The sequence below is a fragment of the Elephantulus edwardii genome, unplaced genomic scaffold (genome assembly GCF_000299155.1).
Source record: "Elephantulus edwardii isolate Elephantulus edwardi_28Jun2011 unplaced genomic scaffold, EleEdw1.0 scaffold00019, whole genome shotgun sequence".
Lineage (NCBI taxonomy): Eukaryota > Metazoa > Chordata > Mammalia > Macroscelidea > Macroscelididae > Elephantulus > Elephantulus edwardii.
Window position 1 is genome coordinate 19,282,847 of NW_006399769.1, and position 20,671 is coordinate 19,303,517.

Consider the following 20,671-nt stretch of genomic DNA (forward strand, 5'->3'; position numbering starts at 1 on the left):
TGCCTTTATCCTAAGTACTCTTATGATTTCTTCTTAAGTCTTAAATGTGAAATGAGAGGTTGGCTTTTTTTAAGGGTTTCCTTACCTTTAAATCCTAAAATTTATTGAAGACTTAGCCAACTGAAAACTTCAAGTGTTATTCTCAGATGTATATGAAAAAACTTAAGAGGCGGAACTATAGCTTAAGGAAGACATGGAATTTTTAAAGAATTTGTTTTCTGGTCTGATTCCCACTCTTGAGCAACACTGACAAATGAAAATAAAGCAGAGTGACAGCCACTCTCAGGAGAACATAAAGAAATAATTATTGACTGAAACAGAAAATCCTGATCACAGGTCTATCTGAAGATTCTTAAAGGATAGGAGAGTAGATTTTCCTTGTTTTATCTAGAAGGCACAGTTAGTAACTCTGGGGTGAACTTCAGGTAAACACAGGAAGATCTTTCCAGCACTTAATGCTCTGTTGCTGTTCCTTGTTACTGTTATTTGTTGGTTCAGCATTACCTTACATTTGTGAAAATAAGGAGTCCCCCACTTTGGGGCTTTTGCAGACACAGGGTAGAGTGAGTGCCTGTGAAAGTGGAGATAGAGACCTCTTAATCGAGAGGTTGTCTTCAGTGGCCTAAAGTTCCTTCAGCTGCAAATTCTGTCAGGTGTCCTTGAGGCAACTCTTAATTTCTATCACTCCTGTGTAGAAAGAAGGAAATGCTGCCCAATCCTGGGCCATCTTCACAATTTCTGCCGTGCTTAAACGCATTGCCAAAGACACTGTGTCAGTCCACCTCCTTTGGGGTCTTCTTATCTTTCTCTGACCCTCTAGTTTTCCAAACATGATAAACTGCCCTCTGCTAATAACATGCCCAAAGTATATGAGATAAACTAACCATCTTTGCTTCCAAGGAGAACTCTGGCTGCATTTGTAGGATTTTGTTATTCCTTTTTACTTATTCCAGTAAGCTTTTCCTTTCCTAGCTTGATTAAATTGGTTTTGGTAAATAGGTATACCTTATTTTATCGCTTTTAAAAAAAAAAAAAAATTGAAGATTTGTGGCTATCCTTGCATCAAGCAAGTCTGTCAACACCATTTTTCCATGGCATATGCATACATAGTGTCTCATTTTGGTATCCTAGTATTTAAAAAATATTTTATAATGCTGTTGCACACTTAAGGAGCTCTGTATGTTACAGCTCCCCAAAAGTTCTCGTTTCGATGCTGACTCTACAGCAAGAAGATGAACAATCTCCTCCCATTGTGATTTTCAGCCACTGAAACACATTAGAGGGTCCCTGTTCAAATCAGCATGAGAGAGAGAAATTGCATGCTTAATAGACTGTGGTGGTGGTGGTGGTGGTGGTGGTGGTGGTGGTGGTGGAATTAATGGTATTAGTTACTGTCGACAGTGTCTCATGAATAGCAGATCTGAACTTTTCCCCATTTTGCACCATCCCCACAACTGCCTTACTCAGGCCAATTATTGCAGTCCATCTTGTTGTGAGTCATCATGTCTTTCCCTGACATTTTACTCTTCCTTACATGATGTCTTTTTCCATGGACTAGCCTCACCTGACAACATACTGTCATAACAGACTGTTGTGTAAACGTAACTTGTGTGCACTGGAAAACCAAAACATTAATGTGACTCTTTATTATGACAGTTGCTTTATTGCAGTGGTCTGGAACTGAGCCCATGGTGTTTCTTAGGAATAGGTGTGCTGATACAAGTTACTGGTTCATCAAGATGCTTCTCCAAATATTTGACAATAATTTTCTTCTGTTTTTTTCCGCTTCTTTTCACATTTTCATTAAGAATGAAATATTACATAGATAAAATATTAGAAACAATAAAAACAAGGCTAGTTGGGAAAAAGAAAATATTGGCTCTCTCTTGAATTGACTGAATTTTTCACTCATTTTATACACTGAATTATAGTAACAGTAAGGCAGTAAAGTGTAAAAAAAGGGAAGAGAAATAATACTTAAATATAATAAATTTCTAGAAATAAGAACAGTTGAACAATGTGGTATGGGAACTAAGATGATTACAAAGCATTCTGATTTGTTTTTGTTTTAGGGTGTATGACAATCCTGCCTACAATTCTGTTTTTAATTGCAAGAATATTGAAAGACACAGCAATAAAATCTGCAGATAATCAGGTTCCTCCACCTGTCAGTGCAGCTCTTCAAGGAATTAAAAGTATTGTGACACTTTCAATGGCCAAAAATGAGGACACGCAAAAGCAGTGGACAGCTCTAATTCGTAGCACTCTTGCATGCATCCTGGAATATGCTCAGCCAGGTAACTAAAGAGTTTAAACATTTTATCAATCTAATTCATAGTGAATTGCTTAAGTGTTTCAGAAAATAGTTGTGTAACATTAAATCAATTCACACAGGTGGTTTAGTCCCATTTTTCACCTAGGAATTTAAATATCACTTTCTGGATTATTCTAGTAGCCTAGAGGCATAGTGTATTATGTGTTGCTCAGCAGTTCAAGTCCACCAGCTACTCCAAGGGTCAGAGATTGACAGTCTTCTCCTGTAAGGATTTAACACATCAAGAATCTTCTAGAAGGCAGCTTTGAGGGAGAATTGACTCCACAGCAGTTGGCCGGGTTTTAGACTTTCTGAATTATTTCCTCTGAGTGCACTTTATTTTTTCCAGCATTTAAATTAATTTTTTAATTGCAGAAAATGTGCCCAAGATTGTTAACATTTTTATGTTTGCCTCAAATTGGTTCCCCACCTACAACAAAAGTCATAAAATAGGAAAGAAAGCACAAGTCCCTCGTACCAGCCCATAGTATATCCAGATAGATGTATGGTCTTGATGATGATGTGTTTCATTCCAGATAGAGACACACATACTAGTATATATACTTTTCCTGTACACATATATCTGTGTTAATAGATTTACTTATATCTGTGCATTCTACATGTGTATACATTTAATTGTTGCCATTACATGAATTCTGACTCCTGACAACCCCAAGTGTGTCAGAGGAAGGTATGTGTTATAGCATAGGCTTTAAAATAGCTAGTTTTTAAAAATTAATTAGTTTTTAATTTATAATTTGATTTAAGGGAATCTTTACAAGCCATGTTGACCTTATATTCAACTATTCATGTACATCTTGTTTTGTAATATTCACTATAATTAATTATAATTTATGATCAGCTTCTTATTATATATTGCGTTTCCTTTAACCCAACTTAATAAATAACAATTATCTATTGTTTTTAACATTTTTATTGTGGTTTGATTTAAAAGTTTACAAGGCTTATTTTCCCCCAATTATTTATGCATTATTTCATAATATTAATTATAATACATGCAAATTCTGATCAACTATTAATTTTCATTCTTCCCTCTCTCCTCTTGCACCCCTGGTATCAGTCCAAGAATAATTCTGCATACAAACATTTCATTAGCTGTTTATAATAATGGTCTTATGCCATAATTTTCCTTTTTTAAATTTTTTAATTTGACTTATGTCACTTAGTCTATTCCTCTAGACTCATCCATGTTATGATATTTTTCTCATATTCCTTCTTCCTTTAGTGTTACATAATAATCCATTGTGTATATGTACCATAGTTTTTTTAACCTTTATTTCATCAGTGGACACTTGAATTGTTTCTCAGTCACTTATTTTTTTTTCTTAAAAGAGTGAGTCTTTTTGTTTTGTTGAGGTTGTTTTTTACTTTTTATTAATTTTAATGAAAGTTTACAGAGACTTTGGATTTCCATTCATTCATTGTTACATACTTTCCTCCTTGCCTCCCCCCCACCAGTTCAGTTTTCTCTTTAAATTCTTTAATTGTTATACAATCCCCTTCCCCAAGTCCACTCCACTATGCAGCTTTCATTCTGGACTCTTGTCAGGACAATCATACCTAATCATATATTCCTCCTAAATAGTTCTCTCCCTCATCTATTTCAATGCAGAATACATTATTTATCTGCTCTTTTCTTAGTTTTCCCCCAATCCCGATGTCAGTCCCACTTTAAAACCGTGGCATTACACAGTATTTGTCTTTTTGTGACTGAGATATTTCATTCAGCATAACATCCTCCAGGGTTACCCATTTTGTATAGTAACTCATGAGTTCCTTGTTTTTCAATGCAGCATGGTATTCCATTGTGTGAATATACCACAATTTCTCTATCCATTTGTTTGTTGATGGGCACTTGGGTTGTTTCCAACACTTTGCTATTGTGAAACAAAGCTGCAGTAAGCATGAGTGTGCATTTATCTGCTTGGGTGGCAGTTCTGGTTTCTTTAGGATATATTCCCAGTATTGAAATTGCTGGGTCAAATGGTATTTCTATTTGCAACTTTTTGAGAAAGTGCCCTACAGCCTTCCATAGTGGTTGCACCATTTTACACTCCCACCAACAGTGAATAACGGTTCCAGTTTCTCTGCAACCTTGCCAGCATTTGTTGTTTGCAGCTCTGTTCAGTTTTGCTCTTGTTACTGGGGTGAGATGATATCTCACAGTTGTTTTGATTTGCATCTTTCTTACAGCTATGGATTTTGAACATTTCTTCATGTGTTTGTTCATCATCTGAATGTCTTCTTTAGTGAAGTGTCTGTTCATTTCCTGTGCCCCTTTTGCATTTTGGTTGTTTATCTTGTGGTGTCAATTTCTTATTTTTAAAATGTAGACTATCAGGCCAGTTTTCCAAAGCACCTCTGGATGACTTGAACCGCTGTCTTTACAAAGTCGAGTACACTAATCACGTGTACTACCCACAGGTGGAGAAAGAATAGTTATCATGAGCAATTGATGGTGTTTCTATTTGTTGTTGGGTTTTTTTGGTGGTGGTGTTTTGTTTTGTTTTTTTTTATTTTACTATTTTTGTGTGTGTGTACCGTCAAATCGGATCTGACCAGTACAGGAGGAGATTGTCCCTCCTTCCTCGGCAGAGTATCTGCTGGATTCAAACAGTGTGCCTCTGGGATTGCAGTGCAGCTTCTTTGCCACTAGGCCACCAGACCTCCCCTTGTTGTTTTTATGTGCTGTCACGTTGCTTATGACTCATAGCGACCCTATGTACAGCAGCCCTAAACCCTGTGCTATCCTGTGCCAATCTTACTATCTCTGACACATCTACTTCCATTAACCCAGTCACTGAATCAGTCCATCTCATCAAAGTTCTTCCTCTCTTGTGTTTATGGTGTTAAAAATTTGCATGTTGTTATTAAGTGCTTTCCAGTTGTCTTTGGCTGAACCTTGTCCTATGCCTTTCTCCCAATCTCTGCCATGCCCGAGTCCACTGTTACAGTCACTGTGTCAATCCATCTTGTCAAGGGTCTTAATCCCTTTTCTGACCCTTCACCTTTCCCTGTATGATGGTTTTTTCCAAGGACTGGAACCTCCTGACAGTATACTCAAAGTATGTGAGACAAAGTGGGTAATATAATGTTTCACTCTTACTGTTTCACACAACAATAATTTTTTTACATATAATAATAAGAATGTGGATAAAATAAGGAGCCCTGGTAGCATGGTGTGTATCATGTCAGCCTGCTACTGAGAGGACTAATTCTTACCAACCAACTCCTGTGCAAGAGAAAGATGGGTGTTCTCTTTTGTAAAGATGTATAAACACAGAAACCTGATGGAGCTTCACTCTGAGTTGTTTTTGACTCAGTAGCAATGGGTTGGGTTGGATTATTTAAATAATAGCCACAACAGTGGCCTCAGCATACCTACAGTCATGCAGATGACATAAGATGGAACAACCTTCTGTTACATATTTGTGTGTGTCTGTATATATATATACATACAGATATATAAAAGACTAAGGTGCGCCTGTCCAGACCATGGTCTTCACAGTTACTTGCTAAGGATAATAGATGCCTTTGAATTGTGGTGCTAGAGAAGAGTATTAGATATACCATGGATTGCTAGGAGAACAATTTCATCCTGGAGATGATGAAATCAGGCTGCTCCTTGGAGGCAAATATTTTTAAGCTTCATGTGACATACTTTGGGAATGTTGCAAGGAGGGACCAGTCATTGGAGAGGGACATCATGCTTTGAAGGGTGGGACGTTGCAAAAGAAGAAGACCCTGCATGAGATGGACTGACTCAGTGACTGGGGTAATGGGAGTGGTTGTGTCATAGACAATGATATTGGCTCAAGATAGAGCAGAGTTTGGAGCTGTTGTAACTAGGGTTGCTATGATTCACAAGCAACTCAATGGCACATAACAGCAACAACCATATGAAGTAGTCATGAGTTGGAAGCAACTCATTGGAAGCTCACAATGATTTTACAACTGTGAGAACGTGAGAGGAATTACAGCTATCTGGAAGTGGAAAAATTGTAAAGTACATGGTACTACATGTATTTGGATTATTATGTATACTGTGTCATGTTTATTATGTCTTATTCTAATGTAGGTGAGTATATAAAGACCAGCCCACACAAGAAGTAGTTAAACTAAAAAAAAAAAAAAAAGAAAATAATTAAAGTGAAACCTTAATAGAAAAAGTGGTAACAGAAAACAGATTTACCTTGTAACAATTGTTCATATAACAATTAAAAGAAAAAATTCAAAAACAGGTACAATTATAAATTTTTTTACCTTATTCTGTATATCATTTTTCAGTTTTATACAGTAAGCCTGAATTACTTCTATAATCTGAATTTTTTTCTTTTACTCTTTTGGAAAGAAAAATGTTTATTAATTCTTCTAAATCTATTTTACCATAACTATGATTTCTTTATTAAAAACATACTTAAATACTTGGCTTTTTAATGTAGACTTTAACAAACTTAAAGAAAGATTGGATATTTTTATGTGTATGTGTCTGTCAAGTCCCTGGGTGGTACAGAAGGTTAATGCACATAACTTCAAGCCAGAAGTTAAGCAGTTTGAGATCAAGGAGAAGCACCTGGGGAGAAAGACCTGACATCTACTACTGTAAAATCCGCCAGTGAAAAAACCCTATGGCATTGCCATAATTCAGAATTGACTTGATAGCAACAGTTAACATATGTGTTGGGGGGTGGATGGTGGTGTTGGTGTTATTATTTTATACTTTTGAGTCAGAACTGACCCATGGCTGTCTCTGCAGCAGATTTTCAGAGACAGTTTATCTTAAAAGAGGAGATTGCCTGTCCTTCTCCTTGTCGTCTGGAGCAGTTGTTGGATTAGAACTGCATGCCTTGGGGATTGCAGCTAGATTCTTAACCACTAGGCCACCAGAACTCCATATATTTATTCATAGAGAGAAATAAATTTTTAAATATACATACAGCTTTAACTTTTTTTTTTGATCCATAGTCCATAATCAGATATTTTTTAAATGGCCAGTTATAAAGGAAGATTTTGATATTTTTGTCAATCTAATTCATTTATATATTTTACAGGTCTTTTATTTGGTGCATAGATATTTGTTACTGTTATGTCCTTTTGTTCTATTGACACTTTAAGCATTATGTAGTGACCTTGCTTGTCCTTTGTGATGGTTTTTGCATTGAAATTTATTTTATCAGCTATTAATAGTACTACTCCTGCTTTTTTCTGGTTGCCATTTGCTTGGTATCTTTTTTCCCACCCTTTTATTTTCAGTCTTTCCTTATCTTCACTATTCTGATATTTCTCTTATAGACAACATATTGATTGATTTTGGGTTTTTTAATCCAATCTGCTACTCTTTTTCTCTTTAGTGGTGCATTTAAACTGTTCACATACTCCTGCTTTTTTCTGGTTGCCATTTGCTTGGTATATTTTTTTTCTCACCCTTTTATTTTCAGTCTTTCCTTATCTTCACTATTCTGATGTTTCTCTTATAGACAACATATTGATGGAGTTTGTTTGCTTGTGTTTTTTTTTTAATCCATCTGCTATTCTTTTTAGTGGTGTGTTTAAACCGTTCACATTCAATAATATTATTGAGAGGCAGGGTTTTATTTTTGTCATTTCGTTGAGTTCTTTTTGGTGGTGTTGCTTTAGTCCATCCTGTTTTCTGTGGCGCCTCTCGAAGAAGGCCATCTCTCTGTGTTTCCTTCACTGCTGTCTTGTTTTTCAAACTCCCTTAGGTTCTGTTTTTCTGGGAATATCTTGATATCTCCTTCATATTTGTTGGATAGTTTTGCAGGGTACAGTATTCTTGGTTGTCAGTTGTATTCTTTGAGTGTTCAATATATGCGATTCCACTGTCTTCTTGCTCGCATATTTTCTGCTGAGAAATTGGCATTTCATCTTATTTGCTATCCCTTAATAGATTACTCTTTGTTTCTCCTTCGCTGCTTTCAGAATTCTCTCCTTATCTCTCATTCTGGCAAATTTGACTATGATATGCCTTGGTGTTTTTCTTTTAAGGTCAATTCTATATGGTGTTCTCTCAGCTTCTTGAATATGTATTCTCTCATTCTTCTTTATGCCTGGAAAGTTTTCTTCTAGTAATTCTTCCATACCTTTTTTGGTGCTTTTACTTGCTTCTTCCTGTTCTGGGATTCTGATTATGCACATATTCTTTCTCTTGATGCTGTCCCACATTATTTTTATATGTTTTTTTTTCTTTTTCCTTGCTTTTTGATTCTGCTTTTTATTCTAGCAGATGAGTGGTGACAATTCTATCATCTATTTCACTGGTTCTGTCTTCCATCTGTTCAGTTCTGTTCATATGTCCCTCCATCATCTTGGCAGCATCTCAAACCTTGACCTCATATTTTGGATTGTGGTTTCTTGTTGTTTTCCAGAGCCTCTAATACATCATTTGTTTTATCTGCACTGTTTTGGATTTTTTTTTAAGCTCCTCCTGGTTTTTGCTTGCAGTGTCCTGTAATTCTTCAAGTTTGTTTTTCACTCACTGAAAATATTCAATCATTGTTCTTTTAAATTCTGTGTCAGAATTTTCCATCAGACTTTCTAACTGCAGGAAATCCATTGACACTATGTCACTTTTGAGGGGTGACATCTTGTTTTTGGCTTGTGTAGGATGTGAGGTAACCTGTTTCTTTCATGACATTGCTGTGGTAGAGTTTTTCATGCCTGCAGTGATAGTAAGTTCTTGATCCGAACTCACTGCTTCAGAAAAGGATTGAGGAGGCATATACACACAGATACATATAAGGTGGGTGCACATGGGAAGGGGGGCGCATGCAGGGAAACATGAATGGAAAACAAAAAAGCCTTGGTTTTCCCCTTGAGAACTTGGTCTGCCACCCCAGTCAAGCTCCAGCTGTCCCACTCCCTCCTGGTTAAGGTGATGGGGTCCCACATGGCTTAGCAATCAGCAATGATTCCCCCTCCCCAAGTACCTCACTCAAATTTCTGCAGTCCTGCTTGTTCCTTGGTGGGTGGGCTCCCTGTGGCTTGCTGCTTCCCACCACGGCTTGCTGCTCCTCACCATGGCTTGCTGCTTCTCACCGAGGCTCACTGCTCCCCACCTCCGACACTCACTGCTCCCCACCACTGAGGCTCCCTGCTCACTGAGACTCCCAAACTGATTGTTTTAATAACTGTTCTCACTCAAATTCCAGCTGTCCTGGTTGCTCTCCATGTATGCACCATCGCTCTGATCACGGGATCTTAAAACTGTTCTATACCTCCACACCTCTACACATCAGTATTTTCTCTTTATGAGAAATTGCATGAAGAGTTGCTAGCAGTAAAATCTCTTTTAAGAACTAACCATCCAGCAACAACAGCAAAGTTAAACAGAGCCAAGTTAATTCATTTATATGACTTTAGAGGTATAATAAACCAATTTTCTTTCCCACCATATTCTGTCTAGAAATCAGTCCTCATCCGGAACAGTCACTTTTAAAAGAGTAATCAAGGCCATGAGTAGGGTATAGAATATGGAGTATATGGATAGCAAGGTACACCCAGTTCCATAGTTTAAAAAAATTTATAATATGAAAATTCCATTACGGAAATGATACTGTCTTATAAAATCAAACTTATCTTTAATGAAAAATGTGCTTATGTATGTCTATAGATGTGCACACATCCATATGCATGTAAATATCATGCATAACTAATAATTCATAAGGCTGCTGCAGCATTTTTTGTTCACTTTTAAAGTTTTTACTTTTGAAAGGAATTTAAAACTTGTAAAAGGTTGCAAAAATTGTATAATGAATTCAGTATACTATTCTCTTAAATTTACTTGTTAGTAACATTTTGCCACTCTATCTCTCTGTTATTATTAACATTTTTATTATTTTTCTAAAGCATTTGTGAATAAATTTCAATTATATGATCCCTTACCTTTTAATCGTTCATAAATCTCCTAAGAGATTAAATACGCTATCTTAAATAACTACAGAAGAATTATTAGATACCGACAATTTAACACTGATAGAACCTTATCATTGTTCATTTGCAAAGCCACTAATTTTCTCAGTAACAGTCTTCATAGGTGGGCTTTTTTTTTCCTTAAGCAATTTATAACCTTGGATCCTACATTGTGTTTAGTTGTCATATTTCTTCCATTTTCTTTAATCTGAAACTGCTCTCTAGCCTTTCCTTATCTTCTATGGAGTAATGTTTTTAAGAGAGAGCCCAGGTACTTTGTAAAATGTTTTTCGGTTTGAAATTTTCCAAATTTTTCTCTCATAATTCAGTTCAGTTAGGCATTTTTGGCAGAAACACTACGTATCTGATACATCTTTCTCAGAGTATCATATAACAATTGTTGTGCTATTATTGAGGGATGTAATATTGACTTACCCCATCATTAAAAATGTTAGTGCTAATAATTTGTTAAAGCAAATGCTTTCCTTGTTCACTAGAAGGGTGCCACTTTTTTGGCTTTTAAAATTAGTAAGTAATTTGTAAAGAGATACTTTGATACTGTGACACTCGTCTGTTCCCTGTCAGACTTCCATGCAAAGATTTTAGCATCTGTTGATATATCATGCCTCAATCAACTATTACTTACTTGGTCGAGAGATTTTTATTATTCTGCCATTCACTAGTAATAGTACTACTTGAGAGTTCTCCATGTGTATTTGGGTTGGCAGCACAACTACATACCACTACATACATGACCATCAGCTGCTTTGTGACATAAAGATGGGCATTCTCCTTCTGTGTTGTTTACAGTCTTTGAAAACCTGCTAAAAGGTCAACTATGGTTTGGTGCTGACTTTTCAGTGCACCTAATAACAACAATATAGAGTTCTCAAGTTTTACTATCTGTGACTCAAGTTATCATAAACTTGCTGAATGCTTCAAATTTTGCATCTGTTTTCTTCTTAACTTTTTTTGTCTGTGGAAATGTAGTGTACTTCTTTTAGGCTTTTGTTCTAAACCTATCCTATTTTACAAATGGATGATAATAATGTGAACAGCTCAAATATATTTATATGTTTGAATATATATTTAAATTCCTCTTAGGTTATTTATTATTGTTACCAAATTAGTCCAGATTCACATATACAGTGTTGATGACTTCAGCTTTTGAAGAAATGGTATCAGGAAATAGTTAGCTTCTAATATATGTTCAGTAATATTATTCTTTAAAATAATGTACATAGTTTATGTCTGTTTCAAAGTTAGACATTTTAGGCATTAGTTGAGGTGGAGGGGTATTGGCCACTTTGAATCAGACAATCATATGATATATTACTTCAGGAATGAAAAATTGAGAAAGGATTACATTACATTCCTGGTCAAAAAGATCACTTCAAAATCTATCCTGAAGTACAGTGTTACTAACCATATGTATACAAGACAGACCAGTTAATACTAATAATATTCAAATATACGCAGCAGCAACAACTGAAGTAATGATGAGGAAATTGAGAATTTTACTAACAATTGGAAGTTGAACAAAATGCAATCAAGATATATTAATTATTGGTGACTGGGATGCAAAAGTTAGAAGCGAGGGACTGGTAGCTGGAGATTAAGGACTTTGTGACTGAAATGATGCTGGAGATAGAACAATTGAATTTTGTACAATAATTTATTCATTGCAAATACCTTTTTAAAAAAATAAAAAACAGCAGCAATACACATGAATCTCATCTTTTGGAGTGGATGGGAATCAGATTGACTACATCTGTGAAAAGAATCATTGGAGAAGCTCAGTATCAGCAATCAAAACTAGATCAGGTGCTGACTGTGGAATAGACCATTAATTACTCATGTTCAAGTTCAGGTTGAAGCCAAAGAAAATTAAGACAACTCCACAAGAATCAAAATATCTTGATTCTATCCCCCCTGGCTTTGAAGCATTGAACACCAGCGATCAAAGACCAGATGAGCAGTGCTATGACATCAAGGTTAGCATCCATGAAAACAGAGAAAGTAAAGACCCAAATGAATATCAGAAAAAAATGTGAAAATTGCTCAAGAATGTTGAGAAGCCAAAGCAAAGGGGAAAATTGCTAAGGTGAAAGAGATGAACAGAAGATTTCAAAGGACAGCATGAGACAACAAAGCAAAGTATTAGGAAGGAACATGTAAAGAGCTGCACTTGGAAAACAAAAAGAGAAGAACTTGCTTGGCTTTTCTCTAACTGAAAGAACTGAAAAACAAATTCAAGTTTCAAGGGTACCATGGGAAAAATATTGAATGATCCTGGAAACATCAAAAGATACAGAAGGAATACATTGAGTCACTGTAGGAAAAACAATTGGTAGTTACAGAGCCATGTTAGGAAGTAACCTATAATTAAGAACTAGTGGTGTTGAAGGAACACATTCAAGCTGCATTTAAGGCATTAGCAAAAAATTAGGTCTCGAAAAATGGTGGAATACCAGTTGACTTAATTTCAAACAGATGCAGCCCTCAGTGGCCTACCAAGCTATGCCAGGAAATTTGAAAGACAGCTACTTGATTAGGTGATGAGAAGAGTTCCATATTTACTCACATTCCCAAAAAAGGTTTTCCAACAGAATATGGAAGTTATCGGACAATATAATTAATATCACATGCAAGTAAAATCTTGCTGAAGATCATTTAAAAAACAGAACCAACTGAGAACTGCCAAAAAATTGAGACTGGAGTTAGGAGAAGCTATGGCACCAGGGAAATTATTGCTCAGTGCAGATGGATCTTCACTGAAAGAGGAGATACCAGAAGAATATCTGTTTATGTTATATTGACTCTGCAGATTCATTTGCCTGTTTGGATCATAACAAATTATGATTGACATTTAAAAGAATGGGAATCCCAGAACATAAGATTGTGGACATGTGAAAACTAGACCTAGACCAAGAAGCTATGGTACATACAGAGCAGGGGAACAATGCATGATTTAAAATCTGGAAGGGCTGCATCCTTTCTCCACACCTATTCAGTCTGTATGCAGAACACAGCATTTGAGAAACTGGACTTTATGAAGACTCACCAGTAATATACGTTATGCAGATTTTATGAAGATTCATCAGTAATCTGCGTAATGTAGATGACACAATCTTGCTTTCTGAATGTGAGGAGGGCTTGAGATGCTTGCCACAGAGACAAAGACTACTACCATCAATATAGAGCACATCTCATCATCAAGAAAACAAAAATCCTTGCCACCAGGTAAATTGGCAACAGCATGATAGAGAAGAAATAGAAATTACCAGTGACATCATTTAGCTTGGATCCACATTCAGCGCCTTTAACACCAGCAGCCAGAAAATCAGAAAGACATATTGCTTTGGAAAAGACTGCTGTCGGGGATCTCTCCAAAGTGCTAAAGGGAAAAGATGTCAGTTTGAAGGCTAAGGAATGCCTGATTATAGCCAAGTTAGTTTGAATCACTTGTTATGCATCTGAAAGTTGGACTGTGTATAAGGAGAGCAGAAGAATTGATGCTGTTGAGTTGTGGTGCTGGAAAAGAGTGCTCAAAAGGACAAATTATTATGTCTCAGAAAAAAATGCAGTCAGGGTGTTCCTTGGAGGCAAGGATAGTGACATTTCATCTGACATACTTTGGGCATGTTATTATGAAGGGCTGTCCTTGGAAAAAGATGTCACGCTTGGAAAGGCAAAGGATCTCCAGAGGAGATAGAAACTTTTTGAGAGATTGACACAGTGATAAGAATAATGGGCTCTAGTGGGTCAGAGATGATGGCAGAGTTCAGATCCATTGTTCTTAGGGTCACCATGAGTTGTTGCCTCAACAGCACTTAGCAACAATTAAATATGTCTATTAAGTTGTAGTTGTATCTCTTTCTAAATAATTACAAAAGTAAAAATTATCCTAAGATTTTTATAATTTAGTCTTAAGGAAATTGTGCAATATATCCTTTCATAGTTTTTGAAATTATAGGCTTTCAAATTTGCTAATTAGAATGATGATAATACAAACATAATCTACTCTTGATTATTTAAAATTAATTAGGATACCTTATGCCATTTAACATTATTGGAAGACAAATGTTTAAAAATTTTTATCAATCTATATTCCAAACAAGTTCAGTTATTCTTAAGTCATTTATTTCCATGTTACTACTTTTATATTTTACTTTGTTTTGCACATTCGACTTCTTGGTTTTTTGCCTGAAAAGAAATTTTTAGATAAATATGGTATCATTTAGAAAAACAAAGAAGTTTTAAGTACAAAGACTTCTAAATAAAGAACCCCAGTTTCCTTAACAGTAGATGACTTTATTCATGTAGTTGTTTGTTAACTGTAGTAGATTGAGGCACACACTGTGATAAATGATAGGATGAGGGGAGGGAGTGGGGAGAAAGGGTTGTTGTTCAAAATTGGAATTCCAAAACATTTCAGAAACAGTGCCTTGCTTTCATTTTTTATTTTCAGAAGATTCTATGCCTACGCCGGATGAAGTAAGCATGCTAACAGCAATTGCACTCTTCTTGTGGTCTGCTAGCAGTGAAATAATAGGAGTCCAGTCATTACAGAATGGCTGTATGAACAGATTTAAAAATGCATTAAATTCATGTGACCCTTGGGTAAGTAAGAAACTGGACATTGAGGTATACTTTTCACTTAATCAAGACATTTTTCACATTGATTTGTTAAAATATTGTGATATAGATAATTAAATTCTTAAATATTTGCAATGTAGCAGGGTTTTTTAAATATTTTTATTGGTTTTCATATAATTCCTTTACATTGTTTCATTCATATGCATTGTGTTATACAGTCTTTGATTTACATTGTGTTTCAAACAATCATTCATATACGTTCTATTTTATATTTTTTAATTGATTTACTTACAAAGTTTATATACATTGTGTTTCACATTTTTTGTTTTTTAACTTTTGTTTATATTGGTTTATTTACAACGTTTGAATACATTGGTTTTCACACTGGGTCTTTCCCATTTCCTTCGCACACACCCTACTCCCCATTTCATGCTATTCTTCATTCACATTGTGTTTCATACAGTCATTTCTTGCATTATATTTTATAAAATCAATCACCATTGGACCTCACCCATCATTACCCTCTCTTTTTCCCTGGATCCTTCCCATTTGTTTCCCTGTTTCCCTACACTCAACCAAAACTGTGCAGCCTTGTGTTTCACCTCTACCTATCCTCACCCCTCTCAACCCCCACCCCCTTGAGTTCTTATACATGTTTTACTAGTTATCCTTCTATTTTTACAATAATGACTATGCAGATGATATGACAGTGTACACAGAAAACCCCAAGGAATCAACAAAAACAAAAAAACTGTTAGAGCTAGTAGACCAGTATAGTAGGGTTGAAGGATACAAAATCAATATCCAAAATTCAGTGGGATTCTTGTACAGTAAAAAAGAAAAGCAGAGAAGGAAACTAAGAAAGCAATACCATTTATTTACAATAGCCAGTCACAAATTGAGATACTTGGGGGCGAACCTAACTAGAGATGCAATGTTTTTAAATGAAAAACACTGAAAAAATTCATTGGGCTTAAACACTATTTAATAATCCCTCGATTGAGGGATCACCCTATGTTAAGTTAATTGTGTAGTTGAAGTCATCGTAAAAGGAATCTAATGATCAAGTGGATTGTTTCCTGTCTGTAGAGAAACAGTAGTGTATAATAACCACTCATATTGCCTGGGTTTGAATTGCTTTTCTACCACACTTTAGCTTAGTGAACTCAAGCAACTGGAGCTTAGTTTACCATTCTTTAAAAAAGAGAATAATAAAAAAACTAAAAAGAGGATAATAATACTGTTTCATAAATTTTTATAAGGATTATGTAAAATAATGCCTATAAAGTTCTTATCTCAGTTATTGTTGGATACTATTATGATTAATCTTATATGTCTTTAATTTTAAAATTCTGAATATTTTAGTATATACAAAACCAAGAAAGAATTCTTTTACTTGCTTCAGGGAAATGTAAATAAGATAATATGTATTGAGTCTTATCAGTCAATATGTATAGTTGAAACTTACAAAGGACCTTATACCATTCTCATTTCTGAAGTTTCCGAAAGCAAATTTTTTTTCTTTTTCTTTTTTTTTTCCAGAATATGATACAACACACTAATATTGTGTTCTTTCATTTCTTTAAGCTATACAAACATGAGAGTAAAATGTTAGTTGTAACTCTGAGTATGCATGTAGAAAGTCCATTTAGTAAAATAGGTAAAATTATAATTGAAAGGCTCCCATTTGCTGAGCAGGCCTATTCTCTTCACTCATAGAGTTTAGAAAGTAGTAGGGGTGACATATACAAGTATATAGTATGTCTGTAGGTGTATAGTATGTCTTATAAATGAAAAACAAATTATAGAACCTTAGCATAGGGGAATAACATTTTTCTATGATACTAAGAAAGATATGTTTAAGGTGACCCTAAGGATAATAAGAAGGTACTGTACATAGGCAAAAAAGAGTGAAAAAGCTACCCAGAGAAAATATCAAAAGCAAAAGCTCTATATTGTTTTTGTTATGTGCCATCAAGTTGCCTGCCTAGTAACTCCTGGTCCAAGTATAAGTTTCACATGAGCACAATCAAGGATTCTGGGATTCCCATTCTCCTTCAGGTTAGCCACAGTTTGTTGTGATTCATACAGTTAAATGCCTTTATACAGTCAATAACACACATTGTTTTGGTATTCTCCGCTCTCCGCCAAGATCCATCTGGCATTGGCTATCATGTCTCTAGTGTCACAGCCTCTTCTAAACCCAGCTTGTATTTATGGTAGTTCTCTGTCAGCGCACTGTTCTAATAATCTTGAGAGCTTGTTTGGAGGACCTAGTAGGGGAGTGCAGCTCCTTATATACCCTTGACCAAAGAAGGGTCCTCCTTCTAATGGGGATGATCATGCTCTTCAAACAAGCGTACAACTTTGGGATGACCACACATGAAATTGTGAAGGAGGAAAGGGACAACCCACCTAGCCAGCCACATCGGCTGAATCAACTCTGGTGATCAGTAGATTGATATATATCACAGCCAGATCACCCTTGTATCCCATTTTTGGGTAATCTTCAGCAGGGTTTTGCTTGCAAGTGACACTAGTGATATTGTTGGATAATTTTCACACTCTTAGATAACCTGATTTTTTGGGGAATGGGAATAAATATGGATCTCTTCCACTCAGTTGGCCAAGTAGCTGTCCTCCAGATTGGTTGGCATGGCCTGGTGAGCACACCCAGGGAAGTGTCTGTTTGTTGAAATATGTCAGTTGGTATTCCATCAATTCCTGGGACCTTGTTTTTATGCCAGTTCCTTCAGAACAACTTGAACTTCCTCTTTCATCACCATTGCCTCCTGATCATATGTTGTTTCATAAATTTTTCTGTGTCATCCAGTTATTTTTGGTACAATGACTCCCTGTACCCCTTCCATCTTCTTTGGATGCTTCTTGGACCACTCCGTATTCTGCCCATAGCATCCTTAAGTATTGCCACTTGAGGCTTAAATTTGTTTTTCAGTTCCTTATGTTTAAGAAACACTGAGCAAGTTTATCCCACTTGATTTTCTGCCTCAGCTGTTTGTACATTTCATTATAAAACTTTGCTTTGTCTTCCCAGGATGCCCTTTGAAATCTCCTGATTTCCTCCCCTTGCTTTGGCTTTTTAGCATTCTCGTACAATGTTCAGAGTTTCTTCTGACATCCTTCTTGGTCTTTCCTTCTTCCTCTGTAATGATCTTTTGCATTCTTCATGAATGATATTTTCTTTTTGTTCTTCTTCTTTAATTGTAATTTTAACAAAAGCTTACATAAAAGTTGGATTTTCATTCATTTATACATTGTGGCACATTCTTCTCCCTACCCCCGCCCCCCATGAATGATATTCTTAATGTCTTCCTACAGCTCTGGTCTTCATTTGTTAGTGCTTAAGTCCTCAAACATGTTCCTGAGATGGCTTTTAAGTTTAAGTAGGATAGATTCAAGGTTGAATTTTGGTTCTGTGTATTTGTTTCCATTTTCTTTAGCTTCAACTTGAATTTGAATGTGAGTAGTTGGTGGTCCTTTCCACATTCAGCACCTGGCCTTGTTTTCACAGTTGATATTGAGCTTCTCTAACAAGTCTTTCCACAATCTGATTCCTGTCTACATATATAGCCATTGTTTGTATTTCTTATAAAAGGTATCAGCAGTGGATAAATCATTGTGCAAAATTAATCGTTCTTTCTCTTACCTCATTTCTGTCACCAAGTCCATAATTTCCAACTACTGATCCTTATCTCCTGTTCCCAACTTTTCTTTCCAGTCACCCATTATTATTACTGCATCCTGGTTACATGTTCAGTTGATTTCTGAGTGCAAAAGTTGGTAAAAATCACCTATTTCCTCCTCTTTGGCTGTGCTTATAGGTGCATGTCTTTGAATGATAGTGGTATTAACAGATATTCTTAATAATTATATGGATATTATCCTGTCACTCACAACATTGTATTACAATATGGATCTAGAAATGGTCTTTTAACTATGAATACAACTCCATTTTTCCTCAGATCATATAATTTTCTGATTCAAAATAACCCCTGCCAATCCATCTCAACTCACCAGTGCCTAAAATATCAATATTTATGTGTTCCATTTCTTCCTTAACAGTTTCAAATTTTCCTATGTTCATACATCTCACATTCCACGTTCCAGTCACTCAAGTGTACTTACAACTGTTCCTCCTCCTTTGTGATTCCCAGTACTTGGGCTCGGCCTCTGGTGCCATCTCTGCTAGTCTGATATGAGTGTGCTCTGTTGTACATACTGTTTTTGAGGGCCTATTATTTCAGAAGTGGATGGCCCATCCTTCCTAGTCTGTCTCACTTTGGATTTTGAGAGTTGAAAAAGAAAGGAAGTAGCCTCAGCTGACCTCCACTAATCCCACAAGGGGAAACAGGCCTCTTCCACAATGTCAGCAGGGCAAAATCAATTCCCATGAGCACAGACATGACGTCATGCATCCTACATCTGGTTCTGCCGATTCTAGTTTTACCAGTTCTAACACCACGATCCTTCCAAGGGATCAGGCTCCTCTACTAATAGGTCATCCTTCTGTTGCACTGGCCACACAGAAACACAGAGCTCACTGACCTTACTCATGATTATGAAATTTGTTAGGGAAGTTAACAGGTTCTAATTCAGGTTGGAAACTATATATAATTCTTTTGTCAAAATAACTGTCATAGTGAAGTGGCCCTTTGACCTTTTGCCATGAGGCGTCAGCCAGCATTACAAAGATCTCCTTTTTTTGTCGTTAGGTGCCATTGAGTCAACTAAGAGTCACAAAGACCCTATCAATAACAGATCTAAACTTTGCCCTATCCTGTGCCATCTTTACCATTTCTGATACGCGTGAGCCCATTGTTGCAGTCACTGTGGCAATCCACCTTGCTGAGGGTCTTCCTCTTTCTCTGCCCTTCCAGCTTTCCAAGTATGATATCTTTTTTCCAAGGAGATGAAGTTTCACCATCCTTTTCTCTAAGAACACCCTGACTGCACTTCCTCCAAGATGGAATTATTTGTTCTTTTGGCAGACTACGGATTACTTAGTACTCTTCATTCCCCAACACCACAATTCAAAGACATAGATTCTTCTTCTGTTTACATTGTCCAGCTTTCAGATGTATAGGAAATAATTGAAAACGCCATGACTTGAAGAAGACACACCTTGGTCTTTTAACTGTTATCATTGCTCTTTAGCACTTCTAAGCATTCCTCTAAAGTAGATGTTCCCAAGTCAACATCTTTTGATTTCTACTATTATCATAGTTGTTGATTTTATATATAAGTAAGACTAAATTGCTGACAACATCAGTCTTTTTTTCCCATCTATCATGACGTTGTCTATTCATTCAGTGGGGAGGATTTTTGTTATCTTGGTGTTCAGTGGTAATCTGTATTGAAGGCTGTAGTGTTTGATCTTCTGTAGCAAGGGCTTGAGGTCCTCTTCACTTTCTGCAAGCAAGATAGTGTTATATGCCTAACACAGGTTATTGATGAGCCTTCTTCCAATCTTGATGCTACATTTTTCTTCATATAGTCTTGTGATTTGTTCAGCACTCCCATTGAATAGGTATGAAGGGAGGATACAACCCTGATACATACTTTTGCTGATTTTAGACCACGTGGTGTTTCTTGCTCTTTTGGGACAGCTGCTTCTTGGACTATGTATAGGTTTGGCATAAGTTTTCTGGGACTCATATTGTTCTGAATATTAGCCATACTTTCTCTTAATAACTCAGCAAGATGCCTTTATATATTCAATAGGACATAAGTAAACCTCTTTTTTTTTTTTCTATAATTATATTTTATTAATTTTCATAAACATTTACA

The 20,671-nt window shown here is 36.0% G+C and overlaps 1 protein-coding gene across 1 annotated transcript in view; it reads left to right on the plus strand.

The window, feature by feature from the left end:
* Positions 1–20,671, plus strand: part of HEATR5B (HEAT repeat containing 5B) — a 181,812-nt gene that overhangs the window by 135,148 nt on the left and 25,993 nt on the right. Inside the window, exons 32-33 of the mRNA XM_006882354.1 lie at positions 2,073–2,297; positions 14,736–14,887. Coding sequence (XP_006882416.1) covers positions 2,073–2,297; positions 14,736–14,887 — 377 coding nt within the window. The remainder of the gene's footprint in view (positions 1–2,072; positions 2,298–14,735; positions 14,888–20,671) is intronic.